The sequence below is a fragment of the Barbus barbus genome (assembly GCF_936440315.1).
Source record: "Barbus barbus genome assembly, chromosome: 2".
In the NCBI taxonomy this organism is placed as follows: Eukaryota; Metazoa; Chordata; class Actinopteri; order Cypriniformes; family Cyprinidae; genus Barbus; species Barbus barbus.
Genome location: NC_136730.1, coordinates 40,091,074 through 40,115,582, shown reverse-complemented (window position 1 = coordinate 40,115,582; position 24,509 = coordinate 40,091,074). Strand labels below are relative to the sequence as shown.

The 24,509-nt window shown below is 36.6% G+C and overlaps 1 protein-coding gene across 3 annotated transcripts in view; it reads right to left on the bottom strand.

Annotated features, from left to right (window-relative positions):
- Window positions 1–23,743, bottom strand: part of LOC306885391 (transcriptional enhancer factor TEF-1) — a 72,351-nt gene extending 48,608 nt beyond the window's left edge. For all 3 annotated transcript variants that reach the window (XR_013785529.1, XM_079441860.1, XM_079441861.1), the window contains exons 1-3: window positions 23,597–23,743; window positions 23,073–23,180; window positions 4,811–5,063 (exon numbers count right to left, since the gene is read on the bottom strand). Coding sequence is in view for 2 of the 3 variants with exons in the window: in XM_079441860.1 (XP_079297986.1) it covers window positions 4,811–4,958 (148 nt within the window). In the remaining variant the exon portion in view is untranslated. The remainder of the gene's footprint in view (window positions 1–4,810; window positions 5,064–23,072; window positions 23,181–23,596) is intronic.
- Window positions 23,744–24,509: the final 766 nt, after the last annotated feature.

Below are 24,509 nucleotides of genomic sequence, written 5' to 3'. Positions count from 1 at the left end.
GTCATGGCAACTTCATCAAAAAAGTGAGCAATTTAAACTTTTTTTTTTAATTTATGTGAAATTCATATTTAATTTTTAAGTCAGTTTAATGTAATTTCAGTTGAAATGATTTGCACAACCAAGTTGATTATGCTGAAAAGTTTTTAAGTTGAAATGGCGATTTTTAGTGGATTTTTTTACAGTGTACAGTTAGATTTAAAGGGGAGTAAAATACATGTTTATAGTCTTTGTGATAATTTCATTTTATTTAACAGTATTTTACATTATTTATTAATTAAACAATAATATGTGGCTTATACACCAATGCAGCTTATCTGTTTTGTTTTTTTCTCTCAACAATGCAATTTTAACCCAGAATGACATATGCAGGTCCGACTTATTTTATGGAAAATATAGTGCACACATTTATTGTACATAGTAGAGGTGTCATTATTTGTCATTCTATTTTGTATAACGAGTTTCGACATTCATTGTGATGATTTGCAAAATGGGGAAATTTTGACATTAATTAGCTAATTTATGCATGGATATGCTGCTGGCGTTCTCACCGTTGTAAAGATAAAAGTCCCACTTCTAACACAACAGCCAGACAGAAAAACTGACAGAAAAATATCAGCCAATGCTGATAATTAAAAATGTCAACTGTCGATATATCGGATGACTACTACAAATGATAACCACTTTCATGTTTTGTCTTAAAGGGATAGTTCACCCAAAAAGGAAAATACTGTCATTAATTACTTACTCTCATGTTGTTACAAACCCATAAGACCTTCGTTCATCTTCAGAATTCAAATTAAAATATTTTCGATGGAATCCGAGAGCTTTATGACCCTCCATTGACAGCAAAGTAACTGAAATGTTTCCAGGCCCAGAAACAGTAAGGACATCTGTAAAATAATTCATATGACATCTGTGGTTCAACAGTAATTTTCTGAAGCTATGAGAATAGTTGAATAAAGTCATTATTTTTGTTTTCGTTGTGCAAAAATGTATTCTTGTAGCTTCATAAAATTTTGGTTGAACCACTGAAGTTACATGGACTGTTTTACTGATATTATTCTGTTTCCGGCCTGGGAACATTTCAGGTACATTGCTGTCTATGGCGGGTCAGAAAGCTCTCGGATTTCAAAAAAATTCGTTTTCTGAAGATGAACAAAGGTCTTACGGGTTTGCAATAACATGAGGGTGAGTAATTAATGACAGAATTTTCATTTTTGTGTGAACTATCCCTTTAACCATCAGTTCAAATTTATTCAAATTTGCTGTTGCTGAAATTTGTATTACTTTTTTAGGATATGGTTTAGAATGAAGGGAAGGCCTCTCATCCAGACTGTCTCTTTGGCTTAAGCGAAATTTAACATACCTTTTCTAGAGCCAGTCCCTGTCTGCAGGAACCATTTGCTATTTTATGCTGAATTAGGACTTTCGGCTGCAATCTTTCTCTCTATCCTCACCATGAATGCCACATACAGCCTCCTATTTGCTCTGTTACTTGTCTTTTCTTCCAATAACTTGCACCATTCTGTACCAGATTATGAGCACAACCGAAAATCTCCCAAACAAACAATCATGGGGTCATCATTATAACGGAATCAATATGCTTTTATAGCAGCAAGTCTAAACTTTGCTGGCAGTGATTTGTTTACAAATCTGATTTGTCTACAGTATGCGATCATCTGCTTGTAATACGTATTACATGTGTAATAATGTACTGTGCTACTTTCTTGTTGTCTCTGCCTGTGGTCTGGAGGACTGTGAAACATTACACTGGAGGCTATGATGGACATCGCTATTGAGTAAACATGCAACCGGACACCCTGAACAGCTGCTAAAGCTGACCTCTGGTCAATCTCTGCACAAGTCAGCGGCTCTCTACTGGTTACGCTGTCAGGTGATTTTGTCATTAAGATTTCCTGTTCGTTCTATATTGGCTCACATATGTGACCCTGGACCACAAAACAGTCATAAGGGTCAATTTTTCACAATTTTGATTTATACATCATCTGAATGCTGAATAAATATGCTTTCTGTTGATGTATGTTTTGGACAATATTTGGGCGAGATAAAACTATTTGAAAATCTGGAATCTGAGGGTGCAAATAAATCTAAATATTGAGAAAACTGCCTTTAAAGTTGTCAAAATGAAGTTCTTAGCAATGCATATTACTAATCAAAAATATATTTGATATATTTACAGTAGGAAATTGAAAAAATATCTTCATGGAACATGATCTTTACTTAATATCCTAATTATTTTTGGCATAAAAGTAAAATTAATCAATTTGACCCATACAATGTATTTTTGGCTATTGCTACAAATATACCCCAGCGACTTAAGACTGGTCTAGGGTCACATATTACTTCTTCTGTACAAATGATATACAGCAAATGGTAATAGAAAATTCAGGACTGTTTGTGCTACTGTACACAATTCTGTTCATGAATGCAAAAATTCCTGTTCTTAATCTGTATCTTTTTTCCCACTAAAAATACCTACATTTAAAACCATATTAATTTATGTGAGAGGCACAATGGCTCCTTTTTAAAGAATTATCTTGAAAGTAATATAAGTTTGAAGTTCCATTGCATAAACCTTGAAAAAATACATTTAATTCATATGATTTATGTTAAAAGCAGTGACAAATCTGCCAATGCAACAAAAAAACTGTTTAATTATTTAAATGGTCAAATATATAAATACTGTTATTCATACCCCTAAAAATGTTAAGCAGCATTAAATCAGAATTAAATCAGCATATTATAATGATTTTTGAAGGGTAATACAGATTTGCCATTATCAAAAAAATAAATTACATTTCAATATAATATAATATAAACCCAGAAACCAGGCATTTTAAATAGTCACAATATTTCACAATTACTGTTTTTACAGTTAGGGCCTTTGAGAGCATAAGATACTTCATTGAAAATCTTAATGATTCCAAACTTTTAAATTGTAATGTAAATTATTTGTTGTAAACTCTGGTTTTAAGTTGTAGTTTCTGCATGAACTTATGAAGAAAACCACAAAATAAACTCTCTTTATATCAGTCTGAGCACTGCTGAATCTTGCACTTGGACTTGATCGTTTAAAACTGGTTAGCCAACCCTATTTTCATGCTTTAATCCTGAAATAGGGAGTGAATGAAAGTGCGTTTGAGAGCAGAGGCTATGTAGGGTGTTTTGGTGGCAGTGTGGCCCGAAACGCTTTTTGTAATGGCAGCTGAGAGGCTTTGCTGCCACTCCTAAACTTTACATTTCATTTGGTCGGAGGGGTCACATGACAGCTGCAAACGAATGCCCCGAGGGCCTTCTGCTTTCACTTGACACTGACAAGCTGCGAAGGACTCCAACACCGCAGAAAGAAAATATTCCCTCTTTCCATGACATCACCCAGCCAGGAATGGAGGAAAAGGGGGAGGACGGCAGGAGCAGGAGAGGAGGAGGGGGTGGCACAGCTGGTGACAGCCGCAGTACCATCTGCTCCTGACTAATAGTTCATGCTGCTTTACTTACACTCCCACTACTCAACAACTGAACGAATGGGAAGCCTACTGCAGAGGCCCGCCAAAACTTCAGAGATTCCTGATTGACAATTGCTCTCATCTGCTCCACCACTTCACTCTCATGCGATTCCTCAGAGCCCTCCGTTTCACTTCTCACCTCTAGCGATCACCTCTGGGACGATCCAAGAGCCCTGAACGCTGACGCTACATCGTAGTGGATTCGTGTTGTTACTTTGTCATGTGACATTGACGACATGTCTTAACCAGACGCAAAGTGACAAGTTACCAGCAACAAGTAATATCTCTGTCCACAGTAAAAAATGAAATATTTCAACATACTTAACATGAAAACAGTGACAATCTATTTTACTTTAATAATGGAATGTGAAACTGGACTTTCAATAAGAAAAAAGGATCTAGAATCTAATTTTTTCCACCTGTAATGGGTTGGTTCTTAAAAATGGTCAGGTGGCAGAAGAAGAGAAAAATAATAGGGCTTGGCGCCGTCTGTTGAAAAGGAAAGTTGTTTCAGAAATCGATCGTGAAAGAAGCAATGCATGCACCAATAATAACATTTGGTCCAATACCGATAAGACAATAATTATTCATTTGTGGTGCTAAAATGTGACACTATTTTGTAGAAATATATAAAATAAAACAGGTAAAAACTTATTCTAAAAAAATATACCATTCATTAGTTCTGCACGATATAGGCAGATTTTTTGAAAAATCTAATTATGATTTTTCTCATATAAATGACAATAGGGATAAAAAAATCAGGTTTGCTGTGCTTGTTTGTAGGGAATATTTGGCCATAAATCTGTGATTATGTCAATATGGCTATATAATAATAATTATTATTATTATGATTATTATTATATAAAAATTACTAAATCAAATTTTCACTGAATGACCTGAATTGCAGTCAACAAGGCCAGGAACATGTATTACAAAACCAGGTCAATATTGATTTCCTGTTGATTTAACAGCCATTGAGCAAGATTTTGGACCAACTAGACGTCATTGTGTCCGGGGGCCGCCCAGTGAGACAAAAATTGGAAACCAAGTGATCCTTAGTGGCCAGTTGTCGTGATCAATGGTTGTGCTTAGGACAAAACCTCAGATGACCATTAAAGAGATTTAGCGTTTGCAACTTGTAAGAAAAATCTGTTATTTGCCATATTAGAAATCAACACCTTGCATTTTTCTCTCTCCTGTTGACTGGGTTTCCAAAGAAACATATGAACTGATTCGGGCCATATCCTGTGGTGAACACTTTGGAAGAGCCACTGAGTTCTTACCATACATCTTGCCCTCATCCGAGAGGATAATTTTGCGGCGTCCACAGGGCGGGTAGATAGCCAGTGCCTCCTGGAAGCTCTGCTCTATGTCAGGACTCCACACCCCCTCAGCATCGTTGTCAATGGGCTTGTCTGCCGAGTCGCTCATCCTCTCAATATCCTCGGCAGAGCTTTCACTGCCACTCCAGCTGCTGGGATCAATGGTGGTGGTTGGGACCTCCAAGCCGAAGCCTGGAGCAGACTAGGGTGAATCCTGAAAGTGACAATAAACAAAGACAGAGTTGTGGTTACTCTCTCCAGAACAGATGTCTGTCACTGAGATATCAGGTGATGCAGTTGTGCGGTGGCAGGATCATTTTCAGTTCATGCCACTGGTTGAGCCAAAACATTTCCAACCATTCATAAAAATAGAGCTAAGTTTTAAAGAGGTAGCCCTCTTTGGTGAATTCAGTGAATGGCTTTCTCATAGTTGTCTCTGCACATTAAACTGGCATTAGAGAAAGCATTTTAACATTGAAAAAAATTACACACTTCAGCTTTAACTACATAGCACTGTTAAATTGAATTTGCTCATTTCGTTAAAATGACAGTCAAAGTGGGAATACTGACATGAATGTAGCGCTCCCTAAATTACTCTAATTTTTTCATATGGAGACATGCTTGTAAGATTATTGTAACTGAAATCCAATTGCCTGAGGAAATTAAGTTTCTGACTAGAAGGTTTAACCTTCAAACATTTCCTAAAACTGCCTGGCATCTCCATAAAATTGCATAAAAACCATAAAACTCCTCTGACGAAAGGAGAACAATATAAACCCCAGCTGCCTGGTCTCGGGTTTGCCCCTGCTTGTCAACATGGGCCAATACTGTTATCATATTCCAATGAAATTTAATAATGACCTAACATCTATTCTGTAATCTGAATAACCTGAGCAACATACAATAGTGAACTCTAATAAATAAAAATAAAATCTCACAGGAAGTTGAAAAATGCCTTCCAAATACGTATGCATGTGGGCACATTTGTGATACTGCACTTTTTAAAGGTCATTTACACAGTTTGCAACCATTTTACTTAAGTATCTACATTTACATTTTACATTTATTCATTTAGCAGACACTTTTATCCAAAGCGACTTGACAAGAGCTTCATCTGACATTTTCGAACTGAAACTGAAACTTGGGGTGAATAAGGGGTGACTTTCCCTGTTACTTTGTGTGCCACTCCACCTCTTCCCCCACCCTCCCGACAGCTTCCTCTCTCCGTGCCTGCTTCCATTCAGCCAGCACAAGCTGTTGTGATGTGGGACTAGCAGCATATGTTTCTTCTAGAATGTCAGTTCACGAAGGGGGAAGGGAACAGGCTGTTGGAAAAAAAGGGGGAAAAACGCTCTGGGAGAGTGGAGGGAGCTTTTACTGAATTCCGTGTTTGTGTGCTGAATGCTGACACTGCAGAACAGACTCACAGACTGATGAGAGAGGAAAAAAAGCCTCCCCTTTCTGACCACTAAATGGTTTGGGCCTTCATGCTCCCCCCTCCAACCTAACTGAATAATGAACTACAATGGTAATCACTTCCAGCGCTGCTGCAAACATAATGTGGTTGTTCAGTGCAGTACCTCATCTTGGAGCCGCATTCTCCCCCCACTGTCAGATATACAAACTGTTTAAAGATGGCCAGTTTGAGGGGAACGCTCAGGAGCTCAGCGTAGATAAACATGTTTTCTTAAGCTATCCTTGCAGTACTGGCTCCCATTTGCTAACAGAAAGCCTTCTTGAAAAATGGCTGCCATTGGTCCCTCGGCCACACGTGGCCTACTTGAGAGAGGGAGCTAAGGCCAATGTCTCAACACGTCTGTTTCGCCTGATGGAGTTTGACTTCCCTATAGAAAAATACCAGTGACAAGAGGGTGCGGTTTCAAAGTGACATGAACTATCCAACTTCAACAGGTACATTTAGTTAAGCGTTAGCTAGACCAGCCTGAAAAATAAGTTTTGTGAGAGTGATTAGAGCTACAGTAGTATAATTTTTTATAAAATTGTCTAATTTTATTCCCGATTTGAAATATCAAGGAAATATATTTGCATGACTGAAAATACCTGCCTTGGGACATTGACTTTCATATGCCGTTTTCCAATTTTTATGCTATCCATTGTTTAGTATGCAAGATAAAATTTATTAGTGCATTGAAAGTAGTAAGCCAAAGTTAGGTGGTGCTGTCAAACGATTAAACGCATTCAAAATAAAAGTTTTTGTTTGCATAATATATGTATGTGTTCTGTGTATATTTATTATGTATATATAAATACACACACATACAGTATATACAGTATATTGGAAATATTTACATGTATTTGCATGTCTTTATTTATATTCATATAATTTATATTATAAATAAATATATATAAAAATAAAACTTTTCTGAAATATATACATGCGTGTGTATTTATATACATTAAAAATATACACAGTACACATACATATATTATGTAAACAAAAACTTTTACTTTGGATGCGATTAATCGTTTGACAGCACTAATATTTATTGAAGTGAGTTTTTACTCTGTAAAAAAATTGTAAAGTTGTAGGGATGGAACGATTACCGGTTTGATGAGAAATCATGATAAAAATTCCTGTTTACCGTATCTTATTTGAATTATCATCAAAACCGCGATTTGAACAGCTGAGGATAAATAAATACTATCCAGCATAAAGCAAAGTTTAAATAACACTCTCACGTGCACACAGCATGCAGAGTAGGTTCGTTCTGAGTGAAAACATAGCAGAAACCTGTGAGGTTTCAAAAGAGTGCTAAGGGAATGTATTAATTAATTAATTATATGAATGTACCTCTGCAGAAAAGATTCAATGGCATTTTGTTTGCATCTTCGCTCCATGTAATAGCCTACCTAATAAACTAGTGTTCTTAATTGCAGTTCTGCTTTGTCCATGAAGTTTACGGGAAACAGCTGTAATTCTGCTGTTCCATAAGTGCCACCTAGTGTCAGAGAGTGGATTTACAGAGAGTTATATTTACATACAGCCTGTGTGCAGGTTTTGTCTGGCCAAAAATATTTTATAGTCCATGTGACATCAGTGATTCAGTGAAATTTAATCCCAAAAATCTTAATTTGTGTTCTGAAGATAAACTAAGGTTTTACAGGTTTGGAACAACATGAGGGTGAGTAATTAATGACAGAATTTTCATTTTTGGCTTTAGCTCCATGGTTCATACTCCATGGCAGTTTCAACCTTCCTCTTCACTTTTACAAGTATAAACCATGGAGTTAAGAATGACATGTCAAGAATTGTTAAAAGTACAAGACTGATTGCAAGATTCAATTTTATGATGTGGCAGTATGTCCCACTTCTGTATTACAAACAATGTATTACTACATGTATGCCAGCTATGCCTGAATAAAAGCACATTCTGCACTTTTACTAAACACTAAGTGAACAAACTGGGATTTGTGGAAACATGAGCACCTGTAACAATGCCACAAAGTCACACACTACAGTCAAGTGTCACATATTTATTAGTGACCAACATTACAGCAGCTTGGTAACCTGTAGCGAATTGTTCTGCTTTATATGCATTTTACATAACATTGGGGTGTAAAATCAAGATCATTTGAAAAACAAACGTAAGGCATTTTTGATAATATTACAAACCCTACTGACAACTCACAGTCATTTGTCTATCCTAAACGACATATCACACTTAGCAAATGACCATATTTTCAAAATATTATTTAAGCCTTCGTAGTAAAATGTGATAGCAATTAAAGCTTAGTTTGCACAAGATGAATGCCAAGCTTAAACTGCACGAGATGGATGCTCAGAATAATACTAGACCATGGCAATTTCTAACCACTCGCTGCTCAGAGTTTTATCATCAGACCAAATGGATCTACTCTGAATTTACATTTCCACTTACATTAATTGGAGGTTATTCTGCCTTTGATGGTAATGGAAAGTGTAGTAGCTGGTTCTAGATAGGCAGGCGCTCTTTAGTGAAGAGAAACAGTCAACCTAATGCCGCGGATCCCTGTCCCTGGTCATATGCTTAGGTAAATGTTAGAGACCAGGCCATGGGTTGTAGGCCAGTTACTTCTAAATGTAACATTTGCATTTACAAGTAAAAACAAGCAATGTTTGCTGTTGCAGATCAAATATGAAATGAACATGCATTTACAGAAACGAGTGTTAAAGAAAAAAATCAATAGCCTAAAAACAGCCTAATCACACTACATGGCTGAAGTCCCTCGATGATCATTTAGCCTTCGATACATCAACGTAACTGATTCACCTCTGCCACTATTTCATGCAACATCTCTCATGGGAGACCCACATCAATGCCGCCTAAAAGATAATGATAATTTCCGCCTAGTTCGAGAGCGCTGCATTATTGGATTACTTCAACATGCACAATAAATGGGAGTATGATTAAAGCAGGATTTTATCTTTTAGCCTTTTCCCCTGCAATTGATAATGAAGCAGTCATTCATCAGATGGGACCAAGAAAATCCTTTGCAAGACTTACAGCAATGTAAAAGGAAAACAAAATGCGCTCGGTATTTTGCAAAAGTGAACATCATTTAGGAAGACAACTCTATGAGGTCTCTGTCTTATTGTGAGTGCTCTCAGGAAAATTTCACAGCAAACTGTCAGTTCTTACATGTCTTGTCTAAATAGAGACAAACAGTAGTTAAATGTTTGCTGGGACCATTTCTTTACTTCTAGGAGGGAGCTTATTAAATTTACGCCTGAGAGAAACAGACATAACTTTCAAAAGAATTAAGAGCAATGAAAGTAATTATTTGAAACTAACACTTTAATATTATCTAAACTAATGTTGTCACAATACTAAAAATCTGAGAGGCTGACGCCAATATCAGTGCAATTTCACGACAGACACCAATACAAAAATATGCTATTAAAGAAGCTCCTTCATTAAAAAAAGTTTAAATACTGATATTTAAAAAAAAATCAATTAAATGAAAACAATGTCACGTAGCCTTCAAGTATTTCACTTACATTTTTGGCATAATTTTCACTTCATGGCACGCACGATTATTTGATATACTACATTAATACAGACTTTATGGTGTTGGAATTTGTAATTAAAATTAGTTGCAAAGTTTCTTTTTTAAAATTAAAAGCTAAAATGAATTTAAATATATTAAAACCAATAGATATTTCTTTTGAAATGTATATGATGTATTAATACCTCAGCAAGATGGCATTTTGACCATGAAGTTCATTTAATTCGCACATGCAGCCATTACGGTGAGACCTACATATATATAAGTGACTGGTATAGTCATATTTTTAATAAACAGACTTGGAACTTTCACTTCCAAAACGCAAAGATTTTGGTCTTACCTAATAAAACATCTTGAAATACGTAATAAACTACCACAAAGATTACAGAAAGGCAAACAAAGTGAGATTTCCTTATGGCGTAGCAGCTACCAGGAACACACAGCCAAAAAGCCTTGACAAATGCATTTTGGCAGGAGTGAAAAAGGATGTAGCTGGAAGCCTCTCCATTTTGATTCATTAAAAATTACACTATAATGGAGAAACAAGTGCTGCTCTGTGCTCAAACAATGTGAGCACCTGCATGTTGCATGGAGCATACGCTTACACATAATACCTACAGGGGAAAAAAAAATTCGCTAATTTTCCTTTTGAATATCTTAAATCAAATTCTGTTTCCTGGCCTAAAATTAATTCTCAGAACAAAGTATATCACATATTCAAATATATAATTTCAACATTATAGTCTTTCATCTGAATGTGTACTTTTTGTATTCATCTTGCTGAGGTATGTAAAACCTTTGTGAATAAACAACAGATATAAAAAAAAAAAGGAAATAGAATATCGTATTGCCTTATAAACTGTATCAGGCCTGGCCTGGCTGGGTTTATGGATATAACACTGCTTCTTATAATCATCATATTGCCTGATTTTAGGAAGTAACCTAATAAATATTATTTTATTCCTTTGTTTAAAACCTGCATGAGATGAATAATCATGATTGTGATCATACGCGCCCACAGTATCGTACAGAATGGACTGTTATTTTTATTTTCATATATGGCGGCTGCCAATCAAGCTGTAATTCCCTGTATTAGCCTGAGGCACCAAACCAAAAACCGTTAACCTTCTGCACACATTAGAGACGTCCAAACTCATTCACTTCTATGCCTCTCTATGCATGCATATGTGTGTGCATGCATGCAAGCTTTTGTGTTTGTGTGCTCAAGTGTGTCAGCAAATTTGTGTTGCATTATAGGTGTGTGGTGCTGATAATACACCAGCAGATCAGAGCCAGGATGTGCCTGAACATGCCTCCCTCACAACTCCATGCCATTATATAGTCTCTCCCACAACAACTCCAGAGCTCGGGATGCGGAAGAGAGGAAACGTATGAGAGGTGACACGGAGAGCTCTGAACATGTCTGTGGGGGCGTTTCATCATTGTCATTAAACTGAACACATGCCTGCATGGTCCGATTATTCAGATTATTTAAAACCAAGCAAAGTGAGTCACGTGTGGAAGAGAACAAGTTATTAGTGAAGCACTGTATAAATGTACACAGTAACTACTGTGAGTACATAGATTTGATGCTTTTCCGCTGTGATATAATGAATATATTACATTATAGTTCATATATTGCTTAGGAGCCTCAAATAAGGTTTATAAATGTGCTCTTTAAGAGGTTACTCTTTTGTGGTGGGAATTTGCATTTCAATAGCATATTTGTGTTTGCACATCTCTTGTTGCAGTGGTGTACGCTCTGCTCCGGGTCTCGTAAGGCATAACGGTTTATGTGCTACAGCCGTTTAAATCATTTCACAATGTCTAATACTAAAAACACCATGTTCATTAACTTGTCATTATTATATCAAACTATTCTGAATAATTATAATATACAAGCAATTGTGTAAAGGATCATAAGTAGAGCCATGTGGATCTGGGTACTTTTTTCTATTTTCTGTGGAAGATATTTAAATATGGTAAAATTCATTGAATGAGGGTGAGAGGACACACATTATTAGTAGAAAAAAAGCATTATATGATCATCTAAAATATTTATGAACATGCAAGTGGTAATGGACGTGTAGAATTTTGTCAAAGGCCTGCTTTTGAATTCTGTGGAAATCTGCAGAGCTTTCTGTTCATTCTGTGGATACTGATTCCAAGAAGACCTAAACATAAGGTAGTTTTCTTGTGTGATGCTTGCTGGGAATTGCAAGCCACTAATCACGATAAAGCCGCTTTGCAATAATACATATTCTGAGAAGTTCTATACATGTTAAATTAAATTTAATAAACAGGAATTTTATTAATTGACTGTCTTAAATTCTACAGTTTTTTTTTTCTCCAAAAAGGTTTAATTTAATTTCAGCATTAGTAAATTTTGATTGGTTTTTAGCTCTTCAAGACATTTGGGAATTCTTAGAAGCAGTGTTTTAGTGTTAACTAGAACTAAAACTATTAAAAATCTTTTTTTTTTCTTAAATTGAAAAAGATTAAATAAAGTATACATTTTGCATGGAAGAATTACACTTAAAAAAACTTGTATGAAATGCTGAAGTTGAAGTATTAAAATTACTAAAACTAATATTGAAATAAAATTAAAGCCAAACATATATTTAAAAAAACTAATGAAAATGCAGAAAGCACATAACAAAACTATGAAAAATATGCAAATTGAAAAAAAGTTAATAAATTAATAAATACTACTATAGAACATAAGTAATATTAAAATAACTCTGGTGTGAACTTAAATTGGATATATATATATTTTTTAAAATGTCTTAGGAATTAAACTTTTAAGAAAAAAATTGAAATTGCTGATGTACAGTAAGATCTACTAAATTAATATTGTTAGCACAGCTCAAATAATGAGAGAAATATATCAAGTTCATATTGAAATCTGACTTTTGATTGCTGATTAAAAAGTGAAAACGTACATTTGTTACAAACAGTAAATTTCGACAATAAACCCAAAAACAGACCAATTATACATGTCTTCTAATTAGGACTGATCAGTCAACTTTGAAACTACATAGTTTTGCGCATAGCTTTGAGCTTGAACTTGAACTAGGCGAAAGCAACAGCGCCGAACATTCATAGGTGCGAGATAAGTGGCTCTCCACTAACTTTAGCGAGAACAGCTTCCTACATCTCTGGCTCTGGTCACAAGCCTGTCAAAGCCAAAGTCTAGTGTGCCACAGCCTGTTAGAACACTAATTATCACAGCTTCTAAGAGGCAGGAATGTCACCTGTGGAAACAGTTGCAGCCTTAACAAATAATTGCATGTTCCTATCTGCCCGTCTGCAGCACCATGGAAATGGTCTTATTAGCGAGATAAAGGAGGAAGCAGGCAACAAGTGAATGCCATGGTGAGAGCGGCCCGTGGCTGTGACACGGCATGATGGGAGATGACACTTATCGACAGATTACATAAACCACTCAGGTTCTAGCTAAGCAGGAATTTGGCTCCCTAAATGAAGAGAACCAATTTCAGCCATCGCACAGGGCTGAGGTAATGAAATAGAAGATGAGAGGTCTGAAATGTAATTTTCTGTGCGGACTCCTTTTGTGCCGTTATCACTGAAGGTGCAATAATGGTTCAGTGAACGACTTTCACTGACCCCATAATGACCCACAGTGGTTAAGGTCCCTGAATAAATAACTATAATTACCATATAATTACTAAATACCTCATATTGTGCATTATTTGATGCGGGGAATTATTTCAGTAATGTCTGAAGTATTTCAAAGTACGCTTGTTTGGAACAAGCTGCATCAAGTTATGCATATTCATGGCAGCGAGACATAACTGAGATTCCACACGCCGCATCCGTCCGCCTAACAAATTCATTATCGTTGGAATGTTTGAAATGACTTTAGTACAACGCATGAACCTTGAGAGGCAATTTTACTAATTTTTAAGTTGAAATTGAAAGGGGCCATTCAAATTTCATTAACATTGTTTGCATAATAACATATTTTCATAGAAACCAAAGTCTTCAATGACTGAAACAAAATCAAAATGCTTCATCAAAATGCCTTGTCAGCCAATTATCAGTTTTCTTGCCGCATGTAACTTTCTAGGTCTTGCGATATCTCTTTCTTTAAATATTTAAACTTTTCTTATTTGATTTCAAAACATTTTTGAACTAAGCAGGTATGTAAACATCATTAGGAATGCTTTTTGAGTTTTTCCCAAGTCTACGAGCTCTCCAAGAATCTCTGTTTGCACAGAAAGAGAAAATCAATTGATCTGTTTTATACTACCTTTCTGCTGGTTTCATGAATAAATCTAAAGTCCCAGAGCGCTGATGAATCAATGATTGAGTCTCTCACGACCAATCTCCTAAAGCAGACAGCAAAGGTCCAGTGGAGTGGACGGCCACCGGCGCTCTCCTGCTGGCAAGACCCAAGCGTTTATTTCATGCCTCTTTAAACCGATGGGGTTAGATGCGGTGAAACCATCTGATAGCATCCAACTCAAACCTGAGGCCTGAAGCTTACCGCCCGGTGCTGCAACTCTGGGCCGCTTTGGGATCAATTTCTGTTGGCCAGAGAGCTGGATTGATTTACAGGGCCTGTCAAAACAACTTTCTCCACCTGACTCCAATGCGCCACAATCATGTGCAATGTTTGGCCCATCACACCCATGGCACATGGAAGGGCAGAGGCATTAGTCCCATTTCCTGTCTGAGGCTCAAAGTAATATTTTGCACAAACATGAACATTTTGTCATCATTTACTCACCCTCATGTCATTCCAAACCCGCATGATTTTCGTTCTTCCATTGTTTTGAAGAATGTTCATTCATGCTCTTTTCCATACAATGAAAGTGAATGGTGACCAAATGAATGACTGGAAAAAGTAGAGTCTATACTGCTCATGCACTAAGACTTCCGAAGCCTTATAATAGCTTTGTGTGAGGAACACAAGAAAATTTAGGCTATAATCTTATTTGTGCATCATGAAGAGGTACATATTATGAGAAAAATTAAATTCGATGGAGCATTTTTGAATAGAGAATAAACAACGTAAATTGCACAGAAACAACCTGCATGAAAATTCTGCTCTATGTGTTCCAAAATAGAAAACAATCAGGACTGGAATGAAATTAATGTATTTCTTGAAATAACAATAAAGAATCCAATTATACTTCAATATCGCTGACCTTATCCACGCTTCTTTAGGATGCATTAGTTGACCTTATTAAAAAAAGCATGTCTATCACAATACGCATCAAATTCCACCGTCCCAACTTGCGTAGATGTTAAACAAGTGTGGAAACAGTGCATATAAAACAAGTAATAAAAGCTGTGAGTAACTCCTGCCTGTGATAAGAGATTTCCCAGCCAGAGCTGAGGACACGGGCCGAGCGACATGCGCTGAGGCATGAGGAATGAAATGGCAGTGATGAGCAGAGAAGCCATCTGCATTTCACAAGTCCCAGCATGTCAAAGACAGCGTCTGTTTGGAGTGCACCTCCATCTGTCATAAATCACTTCTTCCCACCACAGCACTAATGGCGGAAAGGTCACGTGGAATTTTCTGACACGCTGTTTGTTTGTCATCCATAGGCAAAGGGATGCGCCTGTGTTTATTGGTGCCTCATGAGCAGCGGCGACCAGATGAGACCCATCCACCGGGCTCTGCGCTAACATGCTAGTAAAACCACCCAGCAGGTCAGGTTGAGCAATGCTATTTAAAAATATTATTTTGAAAGAGCATCAGTTCAAAAAGTTCAATGACAATCAGTCCTGACCGTATTACAAAATGTTAAAGTTTCTTAAAGTCTAATACAAGTTCAAAATTAAAATAGGTTCCTTAAAGGGACAGTTCACACAAAAATGTTGTCATTTACTCATCTTCGTGTTGTTACAAACCTGTATGAATTTCTTCTGTTGAACACAAAAGAAGATATTTTGAAGAAAGTTGCTGGTAGCCATTGATTTCCATAGTATTTTTTCTCTACCGTGGAGGTCAATGTCTACCAGTAACTGTTTGCTTACCCACATTCTTCAAAATATCTTCTTTTATGTTCAACAGAAGAGAGAAATTCACAGGTTTGGAACAACGTGAGGATGAGTAAATGATGGGAAAAAATTTTTTAGATGAACTATATCTTTAAGAAGCCATTTCTGCCAGATCAGGAACCCTTGGATGTGGTTTTGTAACTGTAAATTAGTTTGCTTTGAATATTATTGACTTCTTGAATTTGGATTTTACCACATTTTAGGTTAACATTTTTAGTGTAATTCCTATAAATACTAAAATAAAAAAATACTAAAAAATAAATACATGATGTTGTAATCTTAATACTGAGTCTCTCTAGTATATTCAGCATAAACCAACAAAAAAAAAAAAAATTGTATTTAAAAGTATTTATTTGATAAAATATTAAGTGCTTATATGATAGAAAATCATGTTTATGGGTCCAGTCAAATAGAAAATAGATCCTTGAGGTAACATTTGACACTTTTTTCAGGGTACTTATACCTATACTCGACTGTTTTTAGTATAAAGTTTAAAGAATAAACCATACTGTTAGAGTGTAATTTGTTCACTGGTGGCTTTTGTTAAAAGGATAATTTAACCAAAAATGAGAATGCTGTCATCATTTACTCATCCTCATTTAGTTCCAAACTTTCTTTTTTTCTTTTATCTCAGAACACAAAATAAGAAATTTTAAGAACGTCGGGAACCAAATAACATTGGAGCCTACTGACTAGAGACACAGAGACATTTCTCAAAATATCTTATTCTATATTCCACAAAAGAAGAGTATCCCTTTAACATTAAAAATGATTCACTTCACCTTTAAATCAATGGAGGAATAACATATAGGAAATGTTTGCAGCAACTGCAACCTTTATATTAAAAAGAAACAAGCCATATCCCTGGAACTAAGTATTTGCATAAGGCATTGGAGAGGTTAAGCGGTGTTTACAAAGCTGAAGGCCGCACTGTAGCAAGATTTCAAACTCATTGTGCATGCCCACTTTGCATACTAATGTCCAGAGGTAGCTTAAAGTCTGTATCTTCCCCCTGTAAATCCAGGCCAGCTCCAGGGCAGAGGGAATCTTCCCGGGCTCCGCCGCTCATGATAACAATACAGCAGCAATTAATGAAAAGCCTGCTAGGGATTTATTACGACGGAGGAGAACTGAATATGGTGCCAGAGATCCTGGACGCTCGACATTTGAATACAGGCCACAAATTATAAACAGTTTCAGTAAATGAAGTGGCTGAGTGTCTTTGTTCCACAGGCGTACATCTTCCTATTGCTAGCAAGGAACAGGGCGCTCTAACCACTAGCGTGGCCAGCTCTGGGAAAGGAAGTTATTGAAGCCTGGATTTCCTGCTTTCAGCTGTGGCCAAGAACTTGGAGGTTTATGGCGGTTTCAGGAACTGACTCATCTAATGATTCATGGATCAGAGATTGCTTTTCACATGTGTCTGGTCATGGAAAAACTTGCTTGAATAAGAACATACAACATTACAGTATACCATAGATGGCTGACGGGAAGGATCTTATTAGATATAAAGCACAAGTTCTTCAGAATAACTGTTTTTTTAAGTCGTTCAGATGCCATTTGTATCAACATTAATTTCTTCCTCTGAACTGACTAAGCCCTCCATCTGGTTTGAGTTACAAGGCTATAACTTTGAAGTGTTGGAACTGGTCTCGCTAGTCTTTTCAGGTTTAACAACAAGCAAAAATGCTCTTGAATTCACAGAAAATCTCTTCTATCTCTGATGTTTACTTTGAGAACACTCCAAAATCAGGCAACAATTAAACTTCAAACTAAAGTGGTCTCTGTGTTTTAAATAGTGTGCATGTAAAAATAGCTCCATAGCATATTAGCGCATTATAATCAGAATACTCACAATTTTTTAAAATATTACCAGTGGGGGGCAAAACATGAACAGCACTTGCAGGAATGGTCGTCGGGACCAAAGTGCACTCTGTAGCTGGCAGTCATTTTATGGCAGTTGTCCTGAAGCACATTTACTTACATGACGTCAGTGGCTAAGAGCCAGCTTTTCATTTTGGTGGCAATTTACCTCAGCTTCTTTAAGGGCTTGTTGTTACAACTAAACAGCAGACCACACTCAGTTATTCCCTTGGAGAATCAATTTACCGTGGGTCGTGCTCAGACTCCAGGCTACTGGTTTCTGTTTGTAACACAAGATTAAGCGACCACAAATTTTTAAAAGTAGCAAATGAACATTTGATTTAGCCTACGTTAGATTAGTAAACAATAAATAAACAATTTAAAAACAGAGGCAAAATTAATTTCAGCCTGACCAACTGCAAAGTCTGAGATAGGACAAGTGCATTGTGTCATAATGAATGCTTCACAGTTTAAGCAGAACAGAACTATATTCTTGCTCCACCACAAGGTGATTCAAATCCAACCTGAAATTTTCAGAGTAACGTGAAAACAAAAAAGTGGACCTTTTCCTATGATACACATTTGAAAGAAATTTAAGGATTTGGGGGAAAAGTAAGGATTTGTCTGTATACACTAAACTATTTATTTTACAAAATGGCAAGTGACACATTGTAGAAAAATGTGACATTTGAAGAAGAAAAGTTTTAGAAACGTTACATTAATCAAAAAAATTTAAAAGTTATTTATTTCTTGTTTTAAACTACTGTTTACTTACATATTTTTAATTCTTAAACAACTTATTTTGAGAACTTGAGAAAGTATGATTTTTATAATAACATAATAATTTTAGTAGTTTTAGCAATTTAGTTTTAGTAATTTTATAGTAATTTTTATAATATTTTTTTTGTAATCATTTCTAAAAAATGTTGGTATACCATTGTGTTATTATTTTATTTAACATTATTTAAAAAGTGTTTATAAGCATTCATTTTTGTGCAGTATCAAATTATTAAGAAACACTAAATATTAGCATCATCAGTACAAGTTACTCAAATTGTGGTATTTGCTATATTGTGGGCTCTTTTAGTGGGGTGGTTTGGCCCCCTACAAACACGAATGAAAGCAAGCATAGTATTTGTGATAAAATACAGCAGTATTTGTGATAAATCTGATGGAAAAGTAAACCAGACAGTGTGTTAAAAATACCTCTTGGTATAATCTGAGAAAACAGCACTAAGGCAGTTTAGTTTACACTATTTAGCCATTATTAACCATTTTTTTTACTATTTAAATCAGTTCATGTGAATTAATATAAACAATTCCAACAGAAAAAAAAAACATAGTGGCAGCATTTTTCATCCCCTAAATTCATAACTTAATTTAGACGTTAGTTTAAACATGAATTGAGTGAACAGTGAACAATACATGACGGACGTTGATTCATTTTAAAACATCATTGTACCAGCTGTGGTTTTGATGCTCGTGGTAGCGAGAGCAGCAGAAGAATCAATCTTTGGTAAGTTTGATGTTAATAACCAACTTTCAACCATTATGACACTTTCTTTTTTTTTCTCCGTCCAACGTATGTAATTCATTTTCTTCAAAACATCACATTGTGTTACAAACAAAAACAGAGGGTCCATCCAAAGATCATAAATACATCTGTTGTTGAGTTCATCAATCAGGAAAGAGTGACTAATACTTGGGTTTTATACAAAACGGCATCTGATCGGTTCAGCTCTTTATTTATAACAGCTGTTTCCATTACATGAAGAACGCTCTTGTGAGAAGAGACAAGAATATTGCTGAAAAATATAACCATCCTCGTATAATACGTAATACAGGACTCCTTCTTAACGTTTGTCTGCTATTATGTCAATCGTTAAAAGCAGGACCTTCCAAGGATCTCATATTTTCCATGGCTTTGATTTTTATTTTTTTTTTCCTCCCGGCGATAATCTTGATTCCTGTTCGACCACAGATAGATTCTAATAGGAAATGATGCCTATGAAGAGTAAAACACACAGGACGTGGCTGTTTGTGTTGGTCTGTCTCCCAGCAGAGTTTAGGAGTTCACATTACCCCTAACCACAGAGCAGAGCAAAGTGAGTTAGCTGCTTCTAGAAGTGGCAAAGGCACTTTTGTGCGGTTCATTCATATCTGTTGTAGCCTTGTTGAGGTAAACCCTATTTCATAGTGTATCGCCATTATAAACCTATTTGTTCCACGCTGCCCACCGAGTGAACATAAATCACATGCAGTCAATAAAAACATCAACATGTGAGAGAGAACATACGCCTAGCGAGGACGAGCGCATTTCTGAATACCTATTGCTTGTTTTTAATGTGCCAGGTGTTAATTCAAGAAAACCGCTCATTAGGATATTATTCAAAACAACTATTTAAATGATTCACTAGGATGATGCAATGTTTCCAGGGGGGGTCTCGTCAGCAGATCAACAGCAGGTAGACCATTTTTGATTTTGATTTAACAGTTTATTGCAGTACTCCTGAACTTGCATATGCTACATATTCCAACTCAATCTGATTTCCATCAGTCATTCGTACACAAATTTCCAAACGGACTGTTAGCAAGCATCCCACATGGGAACATACAAAATACAAACCGAGGAAATGCTATTGTTTAGCATGCAGGATGTCAGTCAGACGAGAATATTCAGTTCGACTTTTTGATCTTTCATCCTTTCAAAAGAAACTTCTTACAAACACTTCGATGGCGGGCAACAGAAAATTGGCGACTCAAATATGAAGCGATTTAAAATGCCATTGATAAGCTAAGGGAACAGATATCTTATCTGAAGCATACATGGGCCATATGGTGCCACAGCCACTGCCGCCTGTTGCTGACATAACAATAGCCCGGCCTGGACAGCGAACGTTGGGCACAGTATTAGCTTGGAGCGTACGATCAAATTTGCATTTTTTCCTTACAGGTGCAGAAAGGGTCTAAACCAGATGTCTGCTTGAGCACAACACTGCTTGCCTTCTACAATTCAACAGCCTCACACACACTCCTCCCCGGCTCAGCAACAGGAAAAACAATAGGTTCTCTCTATGCGCTCCCATTCCCCCACAATCCTCCATTCCCAGAGGTAACCCAATCCACTATGTCTGAGCAATGCACCTATTCTCTTCTCATTTCACAACTGAAAGACTGCTTTCTTCCTGAGCACCACTGAAACAGAAAGTATTGAAATTTATGTTTTTTTCCTCCCGATTCAAATTCATTATTTATGGTCAGTGACATGCGATTTTCCTTAACAGAGATTGTAGCCCTATTATTGAAAAGGGCAATGTGGTACATTTGGAAGCTAAACACAGCTTCAAACAGCCTCATTTGAAAAGGAAGCAGTAGGAAAATCAGCTTAAAAAGTTTTCCCGGTTGTATTTTGGGAAATAAATATATATGTAAAATTCCATTTTATGTAATACATTGTCAAAGCAGCCTGCATATGTCTACCAATGCTGTGAGCAACATTCATAGAGAATCCATTCATAATAATAATAATAATATATTAATAACACAGTAACGGCACGTAACTTACAAATCACAAATTAGCTATATCTCCAAACAGCACACTAAACTAAAGGTTAAGTTTGAAACTATTTAACCATTGCATCAAAACATATTTCTACTCCGATTGCATGGTTTCTTTTTTATATGCCTAATGAGTACTTGATAAGGTTCCTCTGTTTTCGAACCATCTGATCAAGAGTCAGATGTTCGACATCAAGTGATGGGTTCAATGCAAGACAAATTCTCTCACTTGAAAATGTCAAGCAAGCGTGTATTCACCAGGTCTATGTGTGAGCACAAAGCACTTATTGCTATGCCTATTTTACACAACAAGCAGATTTGCTTCTCATCACTGTGATACTGTATGTCAGGGGTTAGATCTGATAGAAGTCAATCTGTTTACTGTAGTACATGATAATGGCCCAGCTAGAGGACACAAATAACACATTGTGTCGCTCGGACCCTTCTTTATAAAAGGGTCAATGTGAAATATAAGACAATAATTAACTGCAAGAAAAGAGGTCTTTTCCCCAAAACACACAATAGAGGAACTTGTTTCCTGTTAAGAATTAAAGTAGTGTAAGAGCAGTGTAAAAGTTTTGCATTAGAAAGACAAGAAATACATAATAAAACAGCTACTGTTCCTACTGTACACTGTAAAACGTGAAAAAGTGCCGTTGATACCTTAAGCTATTTCCACCTGTGCTGTAACCAGTTTGTTTCCATCCATTCAGAATAATTTTTGTCATGTTGTGAACTCAAATTTCATTAAAGATGACATTTAAATTGGTCAAAAGAGTAAAATGGCCTGCAGACTTTGGCATTACTGATTTACCCAAAATAAGTATCAACAGTTAAAACTGTAATAAATCATTAGGGTTCTGACTTCAAGAAGCTTTCACAAGCTTCCTAGTGACTAATACTAAGTTACAGTTTTATAACAACAGTAAGGTTGTATAATGGATGAATCATAATTAGCTTGATTATATAGAGTTCATGGGCTAAAAGTGAAACTCACAGCTCGTTTTATTTTGGGGTTTTTGCAGCTGGAGGTGTGAATGAGGAACAGAGGCATGTGTGATTTCATAATGAATTAATTAGCTAAAAACACTGTAGAATGATAATCTTTACGCCTTTAGGTAAAAGCCTGGATAGTTAGTGGAGTTGGTATTAAAGCTAGTCACTGATGAAGTGCTAAGCTAAGCTACGCTGTTACTATCGTTACGTTCATAGTTTCGTCTCTTGTGATGAAACAGCGTTTCTAAATAAGTGGCTTTAAAACACACAAGCTAATTGACAAACTGTGTTTTAACCCGCAATGTCGTTTATAAAGCCCAAATATACGAGGCGCCGAAGCACGACGTTACTCCATAAGAAACAGGGCGGGCAAATCCCAACAAAGGAAATGACAGAGGAATAGCAGCCAGATTCTCCATGTAATCTTTCTGAAACAAGCTGATACATTAAAACAATGTCAACAACTGCTACAATTGTATCTAGCAGCTTCGGACAAACGAAAGGGATGGTTTTACAATCGCACGACAACAGTGAAGTAAAGTTTCTCCAGAGTAACCAAGTCTGGGAAGTTCAGTGCGAAGTACGCAGGGCTGCTGTTGTTGTTGTTGTTGTTGTTGTTAAAATAAAAGACACAAATATTAAAGCATTTTCCGTGTCGTTCTGTGTGTGAGTGTTAAATAACGAGTCATATAAGTCAATAAAGATGCCAAGAGTTTACGTAAGTCGGTTAAATAAAGAGAAGAAAAGTCAAAAGTGTACTTACGGGAGAGATGTGAACAGAAGCTGGTGAATAAACGCCAAAGATACGCGAGCAACAAGTCTCTCTCCGCGCTATATTTGTGCTCCGCTCCCAAATGTGCAGCGTAGCCAACTATGGAGGAGAAAACAGCAACATTTGGATCCGTCATCTTGTCCAAAATTCTTTTCATGCAATAATCAGTGTCCAAAAAAATGTTCCCCCAAAACGACGCGTATTGTTTCTGGTGTAAATGTACAGGACTTACTGCAGAGCACGAGCGCGCAAGGTCAGCTTCTTTAACAAAAATGTGAAAAATGTCAAAGATTTTCGTGCTATGTCAGACTGAGTCAGTGGACAAAGTGAAAGCACCCTGTTGCTGCTGCAGCGTCGAACTAAATCCCATTGAAAAGATACTACTTTGAGCCCGACCCCTCTCGTTACATGCCTATAATCGCGCAAAACACTTTTGCATTTGCTCGTCTGCTTTAATTTAATCCATACAATCGTTTGCTGATAAGCCGTCAAGGGCTAATTACCTTAAAACTTACCTTAACGTCCGCTTTATTTATATCAAAATTTAAGTTCGGCCCCTTTGTTTTGTTCTAGTGTGGGTTTGTATAGTTTTTTGCAAACTGTGTAAAGTTGTGTTTTGTGGCCGGCCGGGAATGTGAACGGGAATCTCCGCCGCACCGATAGAGATGCGAAGAATGCTCGGAATGAGAGCAGGAATGAAATGAACGCGAGCCGCGTCGAGTTTGCAGCAGGGCGGAGCCAGAGGGAGGCGTCATCCCGCAGCTTCTCCCACATCCATGGGGATGACCTCACAGGACACGTCCGAGCCCTCCTCCAATGGGAGACAGCGCTGGCTTGTTTATACTTTCTTCTCTAACCCACTTGTTTGCAACCTATTGATTCGGATGAATGCGATAATAGCACTTTCGAGGTTTTAATGGCTCGCTGTCTTTACTGTACACGCCTTTATTGAGGTCAAATGAACATCATAAAATAGTTCATCGTATTAAAATAGTGAACACCATTATTCTAAAAATGTATCGCATTTATCACAGTACTTTTATTAGACGTGGCATCAATGCATGCGGCCCATTCTCCAATTGGAGAGGCAGAATTTTGCATGTTTGTACATATGTGACCCTGGACCACAAAACCAGTCATAATTGAGATGAATAAATACGCTTTCCACTGATGGATGGTTTGTTAGAATAGACAAGATACAACTATTTGAAAATCTGGAATCTGAGGGTGCAAAAAAAAATATATATATATATATTGAGTAAAGTTGTCCAAATGAAGTTCTTAGAAATGCATATTACTAATAAAAAATTAAGTTTTGATATATTTACAGTACAAAATATCTTCATGGAACATGATCTTTTCTTAATGTCCTAATGACTTTTGGCATAAAAGAAACTTCAATAATTTTGACCCATACAATGTATTTTT